The following is a 20,992-nucleotide window of genomic DNA, read 5'->3' as shown; positions in this document are numbered from 1 at the left end:
TCAATCCTGCTACAGGAAACACGAGGCTATTAAGAAGAGGGCTTATGAGTCATGCATCCGTGAAGTGGAGCACAGTACTTTTACCCCATTAGTGTTCTCTGCAACCGGAGGTATGGGTCATGAGGCCACAATATTTTACAAGAGATTGACTAGCCTGTTGTCCGAAAAGTGGAAGGGGCCTTACGCTTCAGTGTTGGGATGGGTTAGGTGTTGTTTATCATTTTACTTGCTTCGATTGGCTATACAATGTATCAGGGGGCCCCGGTCTTCTCAAGGCCATTACATCAAGTGTGCTCCGGTAGACCTGATCCAATCAGAAACTCAATTCTTAATCTAATGTTGTAATCTGTTTGCTCTGTAATTTGCGTTTATGCTGTCATTATTTACTTATCACTCTCAAAAAAAACTCTGATTGCAGAGGTGCTTTTCACAGTTCTTGATTTGTACTGCTGTGTAACAGGTTGAATATAGCCAACAATGGAGCGTAACAGACGCTTCACTTTTCAGACGATAATTGATATAGCTGGGGCATGTGGCACCATTTCTTTCTTTTGATATGCATGAATTGCAGAAGTGCTTTTCGAACAGTTCTTGATCGGAAATGCTGATTAACAGGTTGTGAATAGCTGAGAACAAAGCATAATGGATGCTTCACTTTTCAGATGATAATTGGGGCGCACGGCACCATTATACATGGGTTCACCAAGCCAATTTTACAAAAAAGTTAACAAACAAGTGCACAGAAAATTTGGAATTTTCAACTAGAGTAGGGACCATAGCACATCGATAAAAAGTACTGAAACAAGCTGGAGTAGTGCACGATATTAAATCACAGTAAAACAATAAGAAATGTTATATCCCTACTGTGCTCAAGATACGTACCATAATGGAAATGTACAGTAGGGATATAACACTTCTTATTGTTTTACTGTGATTTAATATCATGCACTAGTCCAGCTTGCTTCAGTACTTTTTATCAATATGCTATGGTCCCTACTCTAGTTCAAAATTCATTTTTCTGTGTATTTGTTATACATATATGTAATAGTTATACCACGGACACGAGTGCTTTGCCTGATATATATGCACACACCTGAGGGCCGCAGGCCTGAGGGCAAGTGCGTGTATACAAGCAAAGCACAAATGCTCATGGTATCATACACTACGATAGTTGTGTATAGTAGGGACCACAAAGGAGTAGGCATGGCCCACAAAATAACATCACCCAAAAAATAGTCTCACTTTTCCCAGACGACAATGAGGCAGTATTGGTTAGGTAAAACTAAGCCCAAACAAACTTTCAGATCGACCCAAAATGCTTTCATCAAGTTGCTACAGAATTTAAAAGAAATTTTTATTCAACGGAATTTCCTACTAACTGCCTGACTGACTGACTGCCTGATGCCTTCAGACAAGTGTAACTCAATAATGGCTAAGGCTACGAGCTTGATTTTTTCACTGTTCAACGTCGCTTCAGCCCAAGAGGTGCCTTTTGGCATACCACAGTACGTACAATGCATTCTTCATGGACTTACCAGTGTCCTCTTTTGTGTCCCATTCATCTTTGCTGACAGTGAAAAGTGTCGATTTGGTGGTAGCATGTGATGGCTTCCCTTCGTAACAAAAATCATCCGTATCTTTCATAGTGGCTACTTCGATTGCAGAGGTGTTTTAAAACAGTTTTTGATTCGTACTGCTGTGTAACAGGTTGAGCATAGCCAACAACAAAGCGTAATGGATACTTCACTTTTCAGATGATAATTTATATAACTGGGTGCACGGCACCAACCCTTTTGGTATGTGTGGGTTGCAGAGACACTTTTCAAACAGCTCTTGATTCGTACTGCTGTGTAACAGGTTGAACATAGCTGACAATGAAGCATAATGGATACTTCACTTTCCAGACAATATAGCTAGGACACGCGGCACCATTTCAAATGTAGTATGTGTCACCAATCATAATAATATTATTCACAAAAAAGTTAACAAACAAGTATTTTTTAAAATTTGAAATCTATAACTAGAGTAGGGACCATAGCATATCGATAAAAAGTATTGGAGTATTGTATGATATTAAATCACAGTAAAACAATAAGAAGCGTTATATCCCTACTGATTATGGTATCTTGGAGCACAGTAGGGACATAACATTTCTTATTGTTTTACTGTAATTTAATATCATGCACTACTCCAGCTTATTTCAGTACTTTTTATCGATGTACTATGGTCCCTACTCTAGTTATCAATTCCAAAATTTTGAAATACTTGTAACTAATATGTTCTACTTTAGCATGCAGACTTACCTTATTGGCAAATATTTAGTTGTTATGCCCTTCTCTTATATAAGGAACCAAGTAAGCTGTGATTGTAGGATTGAATTTTGTCAAACAAGCTGTGATTGTGGGATTGAATTTTGCCAAACAAGCTGTGATTGTGGGATTCAATTTTAATACATCAAACAGTAGTTTGATTTTATTTTTGCTAATATAGCAATTTTAAGAGACTAGTGTTAGTTATGTTACTTTAATTACTACATTTACAAAAGTAAAAAACAAACTACTGTTGATGTATTAAAATTGAATCCAATCACAGTTTGTTTGGCAAAATTCAATCCCACAATCACAGCTTGTTTGATTCCCTATATAAGAGAAGAGAGATAGCAGTAAAACATCAAAGAAATCTAATGATTTCTGAATATAGTGTGCACTCCTATTAGCTAGGCGTGCAATGTCTAGAGTTAATGAGATATACGCACTGTCTTAACAAGATATATACCACTTTAGCGTGGGTGTTCAAAGGCACCGCTCAGTGTTTAACTCGCATATTGCCTGGGCAATATCAAGATACTGCATGAGAAAGTGGTTTGCCAATGACTATGATACCCAGCCAGTCGATGCGCTTTGACTCGTTATATTGAGCGACATAGAGCTTTGTATTGTGGGACTCATTTGTGTAGTGGTTGCTAAGCTTAATACATTTGCTAAGATAGACTAGTTGGTTGTTACTAAAGGATAATGAAGGCACAAAATAATTGTTTGGCGATTGTGGATGCATATTTCTACCTACCGCGTATCAGCCTTTGAACAGACCACGGAACAGCAAAGCTAGAATTGCTACATTTAAATTGGTTAGTAACTTGCAGTCCTAAGTACTTAACTTACAGGTTTTTGCAATTGAATTCGGCGACTTTGCAATTGAATTCGTCCTGTTTGCAATTGAGTTCGTCGCTTTTGCAATTGAATTCGTCCCGTTTGCAATTGAATTCGTCCCGTTTGCAATTGAATTCGTCCCGTTTGCAATTGAATTCGTCCCGTTTGCAATTGAATTCGTCGCTTTTGCAATTGAATTCGTCGCTTTTGCAATTGAATTCGTCGCTTTTGCAGTTAAATTCGTCCATAACAAGAATGGCAGCTGGAGCAAACATGAAAACATGATGTAGCAGCTGCTACAAGAACTTGTTCAAGTACAACTGTAGTAAACAACTCTTTATAAGGCAATAATTCTTCCTATACAGCCTCTCCAACAACATTCCAAATTCTACTACGCCATTCGCGATGGGTGTGGTCACTCGCGAGCAAGTTAATTAACTTGTCAGACAGCTATCAACTTCGCATACTACCAGCTTCAATTACCTTCTAGTGTCTCAAGTATAACTCTCCAAGGCATAAATAGTTCATCTCTTAATGAACGGGTTGGTTTCTTGGAGCCGTTTTGTTTATGACGAATTGTAATGCAAACGCGACGAATTCTATTGCAAAACCGACTAATTCAACTGCAAAAGCGACGAAATCAATTGCAAAACCGACGAATTCAATTGCAAACGGGACGAATTCAATTGCAATACCGACGAATTCAATTGCAATACCGACGAATTCAATTGCAAACGGGACGAATTCAATTGCAAAGGCGACGAATTCAATTGCAAAGGCGACGAATTCAATTGCAAAAACCTGTAATATAATAACTTACTTACTGTCCCAATAGCGAAGTTAGGTGGCTTAACTTAGTACAAAAATGATAACAATATAAATTCCATCCCACAATCGCATGTTTTCTAACATTGCGTGTTGAAGCATAGTAATGTATTAATGACATTTTAACGTGTAGTGTGTAATGAGATATACACACTGTGCCAGTGCATTTATCTCATTAAGGCAGTGCATCTATCTAGTGAACATTTTAAGCCAGTGTAATATGTGATATATGTACACTGGCTTTCCTTTGATTTGAGGTGTAAAAGTGGAACATGTATATATATACATGTAATAGTTATAGTACAGGCATGAGCATGTACTATAACATGAACAGGCTTGTGCATGCTTATAATTGTCAGCATTTCTGACAATTTCAAGTATAACGTGACTGACGTACCTCATCATAGTTCTAGAATGGTTTAATATGCTGACTTGTTTGACTCTTGCTCCCTTGGTTTTTTTTTTCAGAAGCAATCTCCATTCTTGTATTTCAAGTAAAACTAAGCGTGCACCCACAGCCAACCTTTTGTGGGTGCGCACCAGGTCTACTAAAATTGTTTTTGCAATGTGTCCCCGTACATACGCGGACAAAAAAGAAGGCAGCCTAGAGACTTTCTTAAAAGAATTTACATGAGATAACATATATAGAGTGTGAAACAGTCAAGAAAACACTTCTATGCATAATTTGTAGTTTAAAGTGGTTTGTTTAGAATGCTTCCTTAACAGTGCATAGCAACATAATTAATTACAAAATAAATAATGAATTATGAAATAAATTTGATTACAATAACTGCAGCTATTAATTGTTACATTGTGGCATAGTATTTGTGAATAACTGATTAATTTCCTATTTTAGGCCTTACCAAATTACTCATATGCTTCACGTATCATTTGCCCTCTAGTAGTGACCCGGCAGTTCAAAAAACAAAACAAAAAAAAACACATCCAGCTGCAATTGACTGTTTTGTTAGAGTTTATATGACTGCTCTATTAGAATATCTCAATCTTGACAGTTGCAAAGGCTAAAGTCCTACAGAGATAAGTGAAACTCCATTTCCTTCCCTTTGCTACTATTCCTGTTACTGCTTGCACAATATTAAATAGTCTGAAGTAATATTAGCACGCTTTTTAAGAGATCATGTGAAACCACACCCTTGAAACATAAGATCAATTTGTCGTGACTTTAGTTGCATGAACACCTGATTTTTAAAAGTAGCTAGCATAACATCAACTTGTTACACTGGTTAGTACAGTAGTACTGTTTACGTAGGAATCCCCCAAAAAGTGAAGCATGCAGCCTAAAATGCCACCTTTAAAATCATCTTATATATACAATCAAAATCACCTTTATGGAATAATAATAGTCCATCTAAAATCAAACACAGCATAAAAAAACAAGACAAGCAGCTGATAAAAATATTACGGGCAGCTGGATACATATATATAATTTTAAAAATCACCGAAACCCAAATTTTCACCTGCTGGCTTGCCTACCTACCTACCTGCTGACTACAGTCGCAAGACTGGAGACCAAACAAAGCAGTGCACAACCACCATTTTATGCCACAACAACAAACTCACCTGTGGCATGTGCCTTTTGGGTTTCTGATGGGTATGTCCCCTCTGCACTTTTTATCTTCAATCAGGCTGGTCGTCATCTTCATGCAATGAAACCATATCCAGGCATTAATTTTCCCTATCAACACTTTCCTTGAAAAGCATAATTATTAAGATCCCACAAACTGTGTTACACTCAGTAGATACCTGTAACTTCACGATAGGTTCAAAACCATACCAATTAATGACAATGGTTGATTAATAACAATCAAAGCATAGAGACACACCTCTTAACAAACCATTTACTCAATCATGATGACCAGATTCCTTTATTATTGGTATAGTTGTATTCATAATGTTAGCACAGTAAAAATATGAAATAGTGACATGCCCCCCTACTGATAGGTGAAAGACTGAATCATGATACTCTAATACAGCCATCACCCTAATAGAACAGTCGCATTTGTATAGCTGTATATAGTTATAACAAAAAGAGAGAGAAAACTAGTATATTACAAATTCTTAATTTATAAATGAATTTGGGGTTCAAGTGATACAAAAATTATGCATTATGGTATTGCAGCATGGAAATTCTTTGAACAAAATATTCATTATAATATGCCAATGTAGGGATCTTCTCACTGAGCTATGTTATAATAACATCATTCATCTCTTGTACGTATATATTGCTTGGATCCCTACTTCATTTTTAAAATATTACATTATAAGAGAGAACAGATAGTACTACCACTTCTATGATACTAATTATGATCTGTTTTGCAACCACCGTGCCCCACAATAATTTACAATAGCATATTTTATAAATTATTAATTTCCATGCGTCAAAACAAGAAACACATGATGGTATTACAACGTAGCTTTGTGGGAAGATCTCATATGTCAATTTAAGAATTTCCAACACAGCGGTAGCCATGGAGTAAACACTGTGTACCTCTTATTCTCAGTTGCTTATTGAGATCTGCTGCAACAGTATTCATTCCAACTTTAGTCAGTGCACAAATTAGTTGACTCCAAGTGGCGTCAGGCTTCATCAAGAGCCACTTTTCAAACATGAGAGAACAACAAGTCTTCACATCATTTGGATGGTCAGCCTTTATAACATTCAGTACACCAGGACCGTCATCATCTAGTAGTTGTATTCCAAGATTATACCATTGTACTGCTACTCCACTGGCTTCAGGATTTAAAATAGTACGTATTTGCTTTAGAGTAGGATAATCTTGACCTGTGTATAGTATAGATGACATCAACTAAACGCCTCAATGTTGAATACCCTCTACAGATTATAAATCTCACCACTTTGTTTTGAGAGTTCATCCATTACAGATATTCAAAGACTGAATGAAGCTGTCCATAACTGTAAAGAAATGAGATCTCTAAGTACGCTTCAAAAAGTTTTAAAAACATGCCAAAGCTAACCACCCTTCTCAAAAGGCACAAGGCATTGAGAAGGCAACATTTATAAAATCCTTGTTTCCCACCACCCACATATCACATTGTCCTACTGCAGTGGTAGTTATTATTACAAAACATAATTATGGTAGTGTGTCATGCAGTCCAAGAAGCCAGTGCATTACTCCAGAGTCTTAGGCATAGCAACCCTGGGGAAAGGGGGGTTCCAGCTCCCTATTGATTTTCAGCCTGCAAAACCCAATATACTCTAATGGAACAGTCAGTTGTTCTAATAGAGCAAATTCTCAGAAGGCAAATACTTCAAAAATTTCCTGTGGAGGAATGCCCCCAGACCCCCATATGGGGCTCACTGTTGCACCTAGTTTTACAACCAACTTTTATTCTATATATATGTACATGTTGTAACAGGAAGAACAATAATGCAATTTTCACACATATGTAGCTCCGTGCTACCATCACAAAATGAGATATCTTTTCTATGAAAATATTCTCCACCTTCAGTAGTTTATGCACCAAATTTGAGCCATTACATATTGGTTAAATGTCACCATGTTTTTCTTCTTTGTCCTTCTATTTTTGCACACTTACAAAAGCTACATAAATGCATTATTCAATTTCTTTAAAATTTGTCACACATAAGGGGAGTTTGAAAGCAACCTTAGTACCAAGTTTGAATACTGTACAATATACAGTCATGGAGTTATTAACAATCACAAAAAATATCACCAATATGTTATCACACCCACACAGTCAGGAGCGTCGGAGTAAAAGTGAAAGTGGTAAGGCTCAGTGTAGAGGTCTGGGGGGCATTCCCCCCAGGAAAGTTTAAAAACTGCAAACTCTGAGATGTTATCCGGAGGAAGTCTTGGGCTGGAGTACTCATTACACTGTGTGAAAAGTGCTATAGCCACTGAAACAAGTGTTCAATGATTAAACTAGTTAGTAATCAAAAGCACCTGTTTAACACTTAAACCTTACCATTTGATAAGAGATAAACTGTAAGGAACATTTGTAAAGTAGACACAAAGCCAAATAAAAATATGATAATTATTTTTAGAGGTGCTTAATACAGACAAACTCAACATGTAGCTGTTTTGAGTTGAAAACAGGTTAGATATGTGTTGCTTCTATCAATTGTTGTCATTATTCAATCAATTATTTAATGTTTCTATCAAGTGTTGTCATTGATAGAAAATATAATACACCGTCATTAAATATAATTATGCTAAGTATTCCACGTTTACTATACTGTTAGTTTTTACTTCACCGAGTTTGCAAGTTTTTAAAGATTTCAGCCAAAAAGTGGTGAGGCTCTGGCCTAACTGGTCGCACCTACTCTGACACCCTAGCACAAAGTATTAAAACCATCTATGGAAAGAAGATGATAATCGAGTCGAGGATGTGTCAACTATCAAACCTCAAACTTTTGTAGTTTGGAGGAAATCAATCTAAAAGCCATAAAGATACAGTGGAAGAATCACCAGTATTGCTAATAAAAACAGTTACTTGCCATGCCCACCAGGCAAACTGCTTAAAGTAATAAGCCAAATCACTGGCGTATATATATATATAATGTATATGTGACTGAATTTGACAAAACAAGGCTTCGACGCACAAAACTTTGTTTGGAGATATGGCGATTTTAAGGAATCATTGTGTAATAACTTCCCAGTGCCTACAGCTGTGCAAACAAAATTTGCACCAATTATTCATCTATTTACTAGCTATCACTGAGTGGGTGTATAAATTTCTGATAGGGGTATAAAATGAAGCAAGAAGACGAATGGAATCCAGAGGCCAAGTTTGGGCCTCCATGGCCCTCCATGGCCCTCAAATCACTCTTAATTGACTGAGAACACTATTGGCAAGCTCTCTGTGAAGTCGCAGCTCACTACACAGCATTATCACAAAGCCGTGGCCATTTACACTGTAATGGCGCCAATCTCTCACTCGTGGCTTTGACAGGGTCGGAAGAAAGCTGCTACAGAAACCAGACTTGCCAGTCCTGAAGGAAGTACAGTGTGGAATATGATAGTGTGTTAGACCAGCAGTGTTGGGAGTAACGCGTTACATAATATTATTACTTTTGTGGTAACTAAGTAATATAACGAAATATGCTATAAAAACAGGTAATATAACTCAAGTTACTTTACTTACAAATGTAACGCGTTACCTAAGTAATATAGTTACTGTAACGAGTCTAATATTATGTAATATTATTACTACAAGTAACGAAGTTACTAATCTCGTTAGTTATCCACTGAGTAACACCTAGCCAAAACGAAGTAATGAAGCCTACTGAATGAAGCTTATTCACCAGCTTCTTCCTTATAACCAAGATTTGCACATTGTCCAACAACGCAATCATGTCACATGATAAAATGGTAATTTCACACGTGACAGCTTAAGGCTGTGGACACGAAGTAATATAATATGTAATATTATTATAGTTACTTTATTTTATGGGTAATATGTAACTGTAACTAAATAGTTCAGTTGCAAGTAATATGTAACTAGTTACTTTTACAAAGTAACTTGCCCAACACTGTAGACCAGCAATCCATTTCTGGTAAAAACGTAAGTTTGATTTTGTGTGTGTGGAAGCCTGGTTATATGAAATCCAGTCACACACACACACACACATATATATATATATATACATATGCAGAAAGACCTTGCAGTGGTTAAAAGAACTGGATTTAAAATCATTGAGTAATAATGCAAAACTGACTAGCATTCAGCTATCTTACTACTTGCCATGTTGAGAGTTCTTACAGGTCCCTAGTGGGATAGCATTCACAGAGTTCAGTTCTGGTACAAGTCCCAATATAGGGTTTGTAGAAAGCTCTGCTATGCTACAAGTCACCCTATAGAGAGTTCAGCTATGTTACTAGTTACCCTGTAGAGAGTTTAGTAACAAGTTAGAGTCCACCTACAAACAAGTAACCTGTGGAGTGCATTACAACTCTTCAGTTGGTGAAACTGAAGGCTTGTAAACCAAAATATAATAATAACAAGTACAAATGGAATTTTCAGCTAGAGTAGGGACCATAGCACATCGATAAAAAGTACTGAAACAAGCTGGAGTAGTGCATGATATTAAATCACAGTAAAACAATAAGAAGTGTTATATCCCTACTGTGCATTTCCATTATATATGGTATCTTGAGCACAGTATGGATACTGATAACACTTCTAATCGTTTTACTGTGATTTAATATCATGCACTACTCCAACTTGTTTCAGTACTTTGTATCGATGTGCTATGGTCCCTACTCTAGTTGAAAATTCCAAATTTTCTTTGTACTTGTTTGTAAATTTTTTTTGTAAATAATTATTAGTGACTGGTGAATCCACGCATACCACATCTGAAATGGCGCCGCACACCCCAATTATCGTCTGAAGAGTGAAGTATCCATTACACTTCGTTGTCAGCTATATTTATACAGCATTTTTGAATCAAGAACTGTTCGAAAAGCACCTCTGCACACCGAGACGCATTCTGAAAGAAATGATGCTGTGTGCCCCAATTATATCATTATCGTATGAAAAGTAAGTATCCATTACGCTTTGTTGTTGGCTGTGTCCAACCCATTACACAACAGTACGAATCAAGAACTGTTTGACAAGCACCTCTGCTATCAAAATAGCCGCTATGAAAAATACGGACGATTTCCGTTACATGAAGGGAAGCCTTCATGTGCTATCGCCAAATTGACACTTTTCGCTGTCAGCAAAGATGAATGGGACACAAAGGAGGACACTGGTAAGTCCATGAAGAATGCATTGTACGTACTGTGGTATGCCAAAAGGCATCTGTCGGGACGAAGCGACGTTGAACAGTGAAAAAATCAAGCCCTTAGCCTTAGCCGTTATCGAGTTATGCTTGTCTGAAGGAATCAGTCAGTCAGTTACTTATTCAGTCAGTAGAAAATTCCGTTAGATAAATTATTTTTAAAATTCCGTAGTACTTGTTGAAAGCATTTCGGGTCGATCTGAAAGCTTGTTTGGGCTTAGGTTCCCCTAACCAATACTGCCTGATTGTCGTTAGGGGAAATTGAGGCTGCTTTTTGGGTGATATTATTTTGTGGGCCACGCCTACTCCTCTGTGGTCCCTACTATATACTACTATCGTAGTGTATGACAACCTCCACCATAAACACTTGAGGTTAAGGCAAGCAAGGAACAATAAAAATGTTGGCCTTATTATGGGTACCATGTTGTATGGTAATATTAGCATCTTTCCAGCAATAAAATATTCACTATAAAATTCACATTATTATGATGGTGCTTTAGTAGTATTGGTTGGGTACAGTCTGCTAATCTTTAAAACAATCCAAAAATGCTCTCCTACAGTTTCAACATTTTTTTCTAATTTCTGATTGACAGACTGATGAACTGATGCACAAGAGCTAGCACAATTCCATTATTAGCTACCACAAAAGGTTTGAATGATTATAGTTAGGTATTGCTTTGGCTCCATAATGCTTTTTTTTTATCTTTTGGCAGTGTTGCTAGCAAAGGAGCAAATCAGGGATTTCTGGTTCCCTTATTTTTTTTCTATCTCTAGTAGTGCAGTGTGTCAATCAATGGTTCCATGTTTTGTCTATTGTATAACAATAATATGGGGACAATTATGTCACACCACATCTTAAGTTTGCAGTTTTCCATAAGTACAGGAAGAACATTAAATAACAGAAAATTCAGTAAAACGTACACTTTTCCTGTCAATGTATAGTTAGTATAGGCATTTGTTTTGTCATGCCTAATATACCTAATCAGCTATTGATGTAGTCAGGGGCAGAGGAGATACCTTTTAGGAGGGGCTGGGAAGTAGCTAAGGGATGGCATGTCTGCACACTATGCTCCACAGAAAAAATTTGAAAATCAGATCCTCTGAGATTGATGATTTTAGCAGTTTATCAGAATACAGTTAATATTAGCTTGACTGCTGTATCAGGGTGACTGCTCTATTAGGGTGTTTTGATCTTGAGGTATTTATAGCATATAATGTACCCTATATAGGGATTTGTGGGCATGCTCCCTTTTTTCATGAACCTTTTGAGTCTCAAAATTAAATCTGAACGTGATGTTACCAGTCACCATTAATTATTAAATTTTCGGGGTGTTGTATTAGGGTGACTGCTTTATTAGGGTATATCGATCTTGATGCGTATAGAATCCAGCCAATTCATAAGTATTTGTATAGTTTGTAATACACAGCATAATTCATATACAAATACTGACTGTATTTATTTCATCTATGTTTAGGTGTTTGAACTAATAGTCCAAAAATTCTACCTTGGCTCAAACAAAAACAGACCACAGCCCTCAATAGTGAACAACATTAGAGTCATTTATAGATTTGAGGTTTGTTTTGTCTCATTCTAGGGAGTTTTTTAAAATAGTTGTTCCAATCCTGAATAAAGATGGGGTTAGAATAGGTAGTATTGGAACACTATTTTTGCTGTGATACAATCAGCACAATCGTTCAATGATAGCTAGAAATAATTTTACAAGGACTCCATATGTGACTGAATTTGAAAAAACCATGCTTCGACGCACAAAGCTTCGTTAGGAGATATGGTGATTTTAAGTAATCATTGTGTGATAACTTCCCAGTGCCTACAGATGTGCAAACAAAATTTGCACCAATTATTCATCTATTTACTAGCTATCACTGAGTGGGTGTATAAATTTCTGATACCCAAAATTTGCCCTGTTTTGGGCAGCTTTTTTCGAATGGGTAATAATATCACAGGTGGTAGTAATAGGGGCGGAGGGTGGGGGTGCTGGGTGGGCCTAATATAGGGGTATAAAATGAAGTAAGAAGACGAATGGAATCCAGAGGCCAAGTTTGGGCTCTTCATGGCCCTCCATGGCCCTCAAATCACTCCAAATTGACTAAGAACACTATTGGCGAGCTCTCTGTGAAGTCCCAGCTCACTACACACCATTATCACAAAGCTATGGCCATTTAATGGTGCCAATCTCCCACTCATGGCTTTGACAGGGTCGAAAGAAAGCTGCTACAGAAACCAGACTTGCCAGTCCTGAAGGAAGTACAGTGTGGAATATGATAGTGTATTAGACCAGCAATTCATTTCCGGTAAAAACGTAAGTTTGATTTTGTGTGTGCGGAAGCCTGGTTATATGAAATCCGGTCACATATTCTCTTTGACAGGGGCTACAGCCTCCCTTCTCTGCCCCTGGATGTAGTGTATAGGAGTTTAGTAGTAATGAAATGAATATTTCTGCCTGTAGATATTTTATATACTGTATACTACCTTTAGATTATAGGTATGGCTCTTTGCAGCATTTGTTAGTGGAAAGGTTTAGGTAGCTAGGTTCAGATAATCAAGTACATGATGCACCCTCTCACAATTGCACAACAATAGGTGCATGCTAGAATAATAATTTTGAAACTGGAAAATTTTGAAACTGAATGATACAAGATTGAATCTGAGAACATTTTCAGTGGAAATTGTGTGCCTGAATTAAGTATTGCCATCCATAATGACTACACAAGTAGATGAATGAAGCCTTTTAAAAAGACCAAAGCACTTCATTGTATGTATAGGTGCAGGCAGATCTGGAAAATTCCATAACAGAACCAACTTTTATGTCTCCACTGAATGTTCTATTAGAGTAGTTATTTGACTGCTCTATTAGAGTATCTCAATCTTGTATCTTCCATGCCAGCTGATCCGGGTCCTTGTTGCATAACCTTTAACATAAATCCACTGATAATACCTTGAAAAGATGTTTATAAGGTGGGTTTATGAGTACTTGTATTATTAGTGATCATGTAATTATGCTAAGACAAAATTTCATTATAATCATCAGCATATTGATCAAGTAAAGCCTAAAAGTGAAGGGGGGCTGAAACTGGATCCGCCCCTGCACATAGCATTGATGCTAGCCAATTATCAGCTGAAGTAGGAGTGGGTGAGTTGGGTGAGTTGAGTAAAATGTGGGTGAGTTTACAAACACTGAGACAGCTCCTAATTCTACTTGAGGATCTTCAAGTTCAGCAAACTTTTCCTGAATAGAGGAAGGTTTGTCAAGTTTAGTAGACAAAAAGGAATCAAAAAATTGAGGAGATCCCCAAACAGGAGACCCCAACAGCTCCAAGCCACTGCTCATAGGGTCAATGCATTTGATTGCATGAGGAAAGCCAGGAAAAGAACAATCTCCAGAAGGCCAGTAAAGCTCACATTTAATGTGCAGGCCAAAACTTGGCCCAGAATGAGCAAAGCACGATAGTAAGGAAAGAAGAGTAGACCTAGACCCAATAAATGTACCATCATCCAAATACCATAAACTCAGGAGGCATCTTTCACTAGCAGAAGTTGAGTCAAGAAACTGAAGCAAAACTAAGGAGAACAACAGAGGGCCAAGAGGATCACCCTGTTGAACACCTGTGGAAGCAAGAATACATCGGTGACCAAAACGCAGTTCAGCAGGCTGGCTATAACACCAATGCACCCAATGGGAAATTTCAGGAAAATCTTTAGAAACACGACCAAGAAAGGCCGTACGGCTACATTCATTAAAAGCATTTTTCATATCTATTTTCAGAAGAGCAAGCAATTCATCACTACCAAGTTGGAAAGAGCACAACGCACAGTATGTATAGCCCCTTCTAGGCCACCTTGGATCCCAACTCCAACTTGGCCATGTGGAAGAAAAGTATCTGGGAGAAATGGTCGAATGAAGTGACAGCACAAACGACTGGCAAGGCGATGAAGAACTTCACCTACAGCAATTGGCCTGACACCCCCATTCTTCTTAAAAAGAGCCGTCAAAGGAGCACCACATAGCCATGGAGCTAGCAAAGGAGAAACTTTGCCAGACAACAAGAAGTTCATCAACCTAGTAAGAGCAAGAAGACAGTCTTCAGCAGATGAAGTTGTATGACCACTGATCACATCAAGAAGATGCTGAGCATGCAAACCAGAAGTGCCAGAGCTAGTACCTCGGGGGAACACCTAATCACAGCAGATTCATTAACAGTCAAGGAGGCAGACACAGGAGCAGGGTAAGTAGGCGGGTCAGATGTGGGATGACATTCAAGTAGCTCTTGAAATGCCGAATCATCATTCTTATCTGCTACTCCAGTGGATGTTAGGGCCTGCACAGAATTACTGTATCTTCCCTCGTGTGCCCAAAATAAAGCCTGAGAAACATTGTGAGGTGTAGACTGAGAACCAAAACTGGACTTACTAACAATAAGGTCATCTCGTAAAGCCTTCCACAGCATGTATAAACCATCAGATTGAGACCAGATGTGAAGGCAATCCAACAACACAGAAGCCAAAGCAATATAACTTGCTTCTGTTGGCCACACAGCAAGTACATTCTATGTTCTAAAACTGTTCTTCAAAATGGCTACGACGTACTGTAATTCTAGTTGTTTTTAAAGATTTTGTGACAATTATGCTCGAACGACGCGTTAATAACCTTGGAGAAAGGAACATCCACTAGCTTAAACATGACATTGTACGGCTTATTTCAGCTGGTTCTACGCTTCCTTGATACTGAATAGCCTAAATATTTTGAGGGAGAAAATTTTCGCTGATTTCGCGGTTTTGGGGGTTATCAGCGAAAATTTTAGCCTTGAAATATTTAGACCTCCATATAGTCCAATACATTTTGGGAGTGTTTACAAATCCGCAAAAATTTTATTTTTAGCAACATTGCCCAACCTCGAAATATTTGCCCCTCGAAATATTTAGGCTATACAGTACAATAGATAAATTTCATAATAAGGAATTTTAAACTGTTGCCCCTAGCAACCTAAAATTTACATTATTTTGAAAGTGTGAATGTCAAAAATAACGTCTCCAATTTTTAAAAGGATAGCATATATAGGTAATGAGATATGACATTTCAAAGTTTGCAGTTTTTCCATACATTGTCTATGGGAGGTGGTAACAGTTGCCCTTTCTGGGCAATCACATGGATAATGTATGAGAAAACCACAATTTTCAAAATGTCATATCTCATGATCTATATACTCTATCATCTTAAGATTTGGAGAGGTTAATTGTGAGATTCACACCTACAAATAATGTTAAATTGAGAAATTACATTAATTGAATTTGTTGTTTTCCCACACATGATTTATGTGATTGCCCAGAAGGGGCAACTGTTTCCCCCTCTCATAGACAATGTATGGAAAAACGACAAACTTTAGAATGTTATATCTCATGACCTGTAGCTATATGTTATCCTTTTAAAATTTGGAGATGTTACTATAGACATTTACCCCTACAAATATTGTAAAATTCAGATTGCTAGGGGCAACTTTTGTTATTATGAAATTCGTCCATTCTAGTGCCTTTTTATTAAGCGCCTAAATAATCAAAAGCTCATGCGCTTCTCTTAGCAAATTATTATTCGGCGCTCGCCGAGGCGCTCGCACTATCGAACTCGTGTCAGATGCAGTAGTGTGAACAAGTGCCAACCCGAGTTCAATAACCCGAGTTGGAAACACTCTGGCTAACCCGGGATAGTGTGAACGGGGTGTAAGTCGAGACTTGGTCGGGGTTTGCATCGCTAGTACTTCCCCCAGTAGGTGGGGACTTTGTAATTTTTAGTGATGCAAATCCCCACCTTCCCCCACCTCAGCCCGTATTAGTGGTAGTCGGGGATTACATTGATAGGTGCATTAAAGAGCAGTCCGCTGGACACGAGACTAGTTAGTTCTTCCATACCTGAGCCGTGCATAGCTACAAGGTATAACAAGCACAGACTGTACTGAAATGATTTGACAAAACCGAGGACAAAACTACAAATACCGAGACAAATAACTACAAACCGGCTGAACAAACTTGACAAGCTGTACTATACATATTAGCTGCTCACCAATTGGCGGATCAGTGTTATGTATTAAACCAAACTGATCATGAAGCCATCTTGGTAGGAAACCTTTGACCATACCAGCTGTGCTGACTGCCCAGTAATCATAAATAAATAAATAAATAGAGTGCCTAATAAATCATTGACTAGGTAGAGGATCTGACTAAGTTTTGTATAGCTAGCTATGCATTTGATTTAGGACCTGTTTTAGGGTAAAGGAATAACATGGTAACTGCCAAAACCTCAATCATGTGAAAATGACCACATAACTATTTTAATTACATGTATTTAATATATTTAGCCATCTGGCAAACTCGGCAGAGTTAGCTAAGATCAGGAAGTATTCTTCTCTGACACCATCTTTTTACTTCTCCCCTCTATGTGTTGAGACCCTGGGCGCTTGGGGATCATGTGCACATTCATTAGTGAAGTGCCAGGTAATGGAGCAGTCTGATGATAATAGGGCCACCCAATTTTTGATTCAGAAGGTTGCTATCAATGTTCAATGTGGCAATACTGCATCTGTAATGGCAACGGTTCCATCAACACTGGATTTGGCAGAGTTCGCCTCTCTGCCCACAGTTTGAGTATGAAGACTTCTTTTTGTTTTATTTCTGTATTGTAAATGTGCTCTCATGTGTACGTGTGTATGTACTTACAATTTTAGCATCAAAAAATTCCTAAACTATTACAACTACCAATTTTCGGTTGAGATACTGGAAATGGTCCTGTTCATATAGGTAGTGAAAATAGACAGAGGTGTCATGGCCCTCCCACTTTAGCAATACTTTAATAGAACAGTCAACCAGTTTATTGTTATACAGTCAAATTTTACATCTCATAAAACAGTAAGTACAGTGAAACCTCGTTAATAGGGCCTCCTATGGGACCCATGACGAGTGGCCCTATTACTGAGGTGATCCTATTACTGAAAACTTCATTAATGCAGCCATACAACAAAATGGCCTTATTATTGAGGTTTTCAACAAACCAGCAACAACCTAGTTGCTGTAACAGCAATGCACAGTTGATGTAAACCCACCATGTAGAGTTTATCTAAACCAAAACAGCCAAGCTGTAAAAAGAGTGCGGCCCACAAAAAGGCCAGCATGAAAAAAGATGTGAAATCCAAGGTGGCATCCAAGAAATGGCTGTGATGGTAGGTTAATGGCAAAAATTTTAATTACGACAATTCAGGTGAATTTGTGTTGCCTCCTCCACTAGGATTCGGCACCAAATTCACCCGAACTATCGTAACTAAAGTTTTTGCCATTAACTTACCATCACAGCCACTATCTTGGATTCATGCACATCTTTTTTCATCCTGGCCTTTTGGGGGCCGCACTCTTTTTTTACAGCTTGGCTGTTTTGGTTTAGATATCACTTCTTTTTGTATTGCAAGCGACAAAGCCGGACATTAACTGGCTTTGGTGCTTCCTTCTGACTTGTTTTATTTTCTTTTCTGCAGGAATTGTGGAACAAAGGAAGAAATGTTGTGTACAGTTTTTTGTCTGATTAAAAATATTTGTATATTTAACAATGAAAGATAATCATACTGTAGGTACAGGTAATAAGGTGACTTCTTATACATAACTGAACTGTAGCTGAAACTCCCATTGTTTAATTTGTAGCTGAACTTTTTTCAGAGCGACTTGTTTCTAGCTGAACTCTCTACATGGTGATTTGTTTCCAACATATATTTTTAAGGGTGATTTGTTTGTAGCTGATCCTTATAAGGTAACTTGTATTTAGCTGATATCTCTACAGGGTGATTTGTTTGTAGCTGAACTCTCTACATATTGGTTTCTTTGTAGCTGAACTCTCTACAAGGTAACTCCTTCTAGCTGATCTTTCTACAGGGTGACTTGTTTGTAGCTGAACTCTCTACATGGTGGTTTCTTTGTAGCTGAATTCTCTACAAGATAACTTCTTCTAGCTGATCTCTCTACAGGGTGACTTGTTTGTAGTCGAACTTTCTACAGATGGTTTCTTTGTAGCTGAATTCTCTACAACTTCTTCTAACTGATCTTTCTACAGGGCGATTTATTTGTAGCTGAATTCTCTACAGGGTGGTTTGTTTACAGCTGAACTCTCTACATGGTGGTTTTTTTGTAGCTGAACTCTCTACAAGGTGACTTCTTATAGCTGAACTATCTACACAGTGATCTTTCCGTAGCTGAACTCTCTACAGCAGGGGCGGATCCAGACTTATAGAAAGGGGGGGTCAAAAATAAACTGAGGCACTACATTGTCTCTGGTTTGATAAGGTGAGACCAAAAAAAAAAGGTCACAACCAGCTGACAATAGCTGCCCACCTCACCAACCACACATTTATAGCTGATAAAGTACATAAAAATCCTTATATAGCTCACTACACACTGCTCTACTACTGTGACTGCTTTATTAGAGTGACTGCTTTATTAGAGTGACTGCTCTATTAGAGCATCTCGATCTTGGTATACTAAAAGTTTTTGAAGGGGGGGTCAAGAGCCCCCTTTGACCCCCCCCTCCCCCCCTGTATCCGCCCCTGCTCTACAGGGTGATTTGTTTGTAGCTGAATTCTCTACAAGATGATTTGTTTCTAGCTGATCTCTCTATAGTATAGGGTAACTTGTTTGTAGCTGAACTCTCTACAGGATAGTTTCTTTGTAGCTGAACTCTCTACAAGGTGACTTCTTCTAGCTGATTTCTCTACAGGGCGATTTGTTTGTAGCTGAATTCTCTACAGGGTGATTTGCTTGCAACTGAATTCTCTACATGATGGTTTCTTTGTAGCCAAACTCTGATGTGGTGGTAGCAAGAGTTCATAATATATATATATATATATATATATATATATATTTAGGAACTCTTGTATATATATATTATGAACTCTTGGTGGTAGTTGAACTCTCTACAGGGTGATTTGTTTGTAGCTGAACTCGCTACAGGATGGTTTCTTTGTAGCTGAACTCTCTGCAGGGTGATTTCTTCTAGCTGATCTCTCTACAATGTAACTTCTTGTAGCTGATCTCTCTACTGGGTGACTTGTGTCTAGTAGTTGTACACTCTACAAGGTGATTTGTTTGTAGCTGAATACTCTATCTAATCCAAAACAGCCAAGCTGTACCATCACAGCCATTTCTTGGCCGCCACCTTGGATTTCACATCTTTTTTCACCATAGCCTTTCTGAGGGCCACACACTTTTTTTACAGCTTGGCTGTTTTGGATTAGATTTCATTTCTTTTTGTATTTGTATACCCCAAAGCCAGCCTATGGCCAGCTTTGGGACTTTTTAACCTATGTTTTTTTTCTTTACTACAGGAAGACGAAAAGATGAAGTAGATGTACTTTAAATATTTTATCAGTAAATGTACAAATTATATATATAATACATATGTGATCGGATTTGCGAAAAGGGGTCTTCCACACACATCCAATTTGCCAACTTTGACAATTGATAACTTCAGATTGGAAAGAGCTATTGCCTTGAAATTTGGACAGTGGTGATTTCTTTGCAGCTGAACTCTCTACATGATAGTTTCTTTGTAGCTGAACTCTCTACAAGGTAATTTCTTCTAACTGATCTCTCTACAGGGAGATTTTTTGTAGCTGAACTATCTACAAGGTAACTTCTTCTAGCTGATCTCTCTACAGGGTGATTTGTTTGTAGCTGAATTCTTTACAGGTGATTTGTTTGCAGCTGAGCTCTTTACAGAATGGTTTCTTTGTAGCTGAACTCTCTACAAAGTAACTTCTTCTAACTGATCTTTCTACAGGGTGATTTGTTTGTAGCTGAACTATCTACAAAGTAACTTCTTCTAGCTGATCTCTCTACAGGGTGATTTGTTTGTAGCTGAACTCTCTACAGGTGATTTGTATGTAGCTGAATTCTGTACAGGTGATTTGTTTGTAGCTGAATTCTGTACAGGTGGTTTCTTTGTAGCTGAACTCTCTAAAAGGTAACTTCTTCTAACTGATCTTTCTACAGGGCAATTTGTTTCTGGCAGAATTTTCTACAGGGTGATTTCTTTGCAGCTGAACTCTCTACATGATGGTTTCTTTGTAGCTGAACACTCTACAAGGTAATTTCTTCTAACTGATCTCTCTACAGGGTGATTTGTTTGTAGCTGAACTATCTACAAGGTAACTTCTTCTAGCTGATCTCTCTACAGGATGATTT

General features: G+C 37.9%; 1 protein-coding gene across 1 annotated transcript in view; it reads right to left on the bottom strand.

Moving 5' to 3' along the window:
• LOC136252880 (uncharacterized) overlaps positions 1–16,853 on the bottom strand; it is a 48,828-nt gene extending 31,975 nt beyond the window's left edge. Inside the window, exons 1-3 of the mRNA XM_066045461.1 lie at positions 16,836–16,853; positions 6,849–6,909; positions 6,484–6,777 (exon numbers count right to left, since the gene is read on the bottom strand). Coding sequence (XP_065901533.1) covers positions 6,484–6,777; positions 6,849–6,873 — 319 coding nt within the window. The 5' untranslated portion in view covers positions 6,874–6,909; positions 16,836–16,853. The remainder of the gene's footprint in view (positions 1–6,483; positions 6,778–6,848; positions 6,910–16,835) is intronic.
• Between the last annotated feature and the right edge of the window lie 4,139 nt (positions 16,854–20,992).

This window comes from Dysidea avara, chromosome 4 (assembly GCF_963678975.1).
Source record: "Dysidea avara chromosome 4, odDysAvar1.4, whole genome shotgun sequence".
In the NCBI taxonomy this organism is placed as follows: domain Eukaryota; kingdom Metazoa; phylum Porifera; class Demospongiae; order Dictyoceratida; family Dysideidae; genus Dysidea; species Dysidea avara.
The sequence above is the reverse complement of the archived record's forward strand: the minus strand, read 5'-3'. Positions and strand labels throughout refer to the sequence as shown.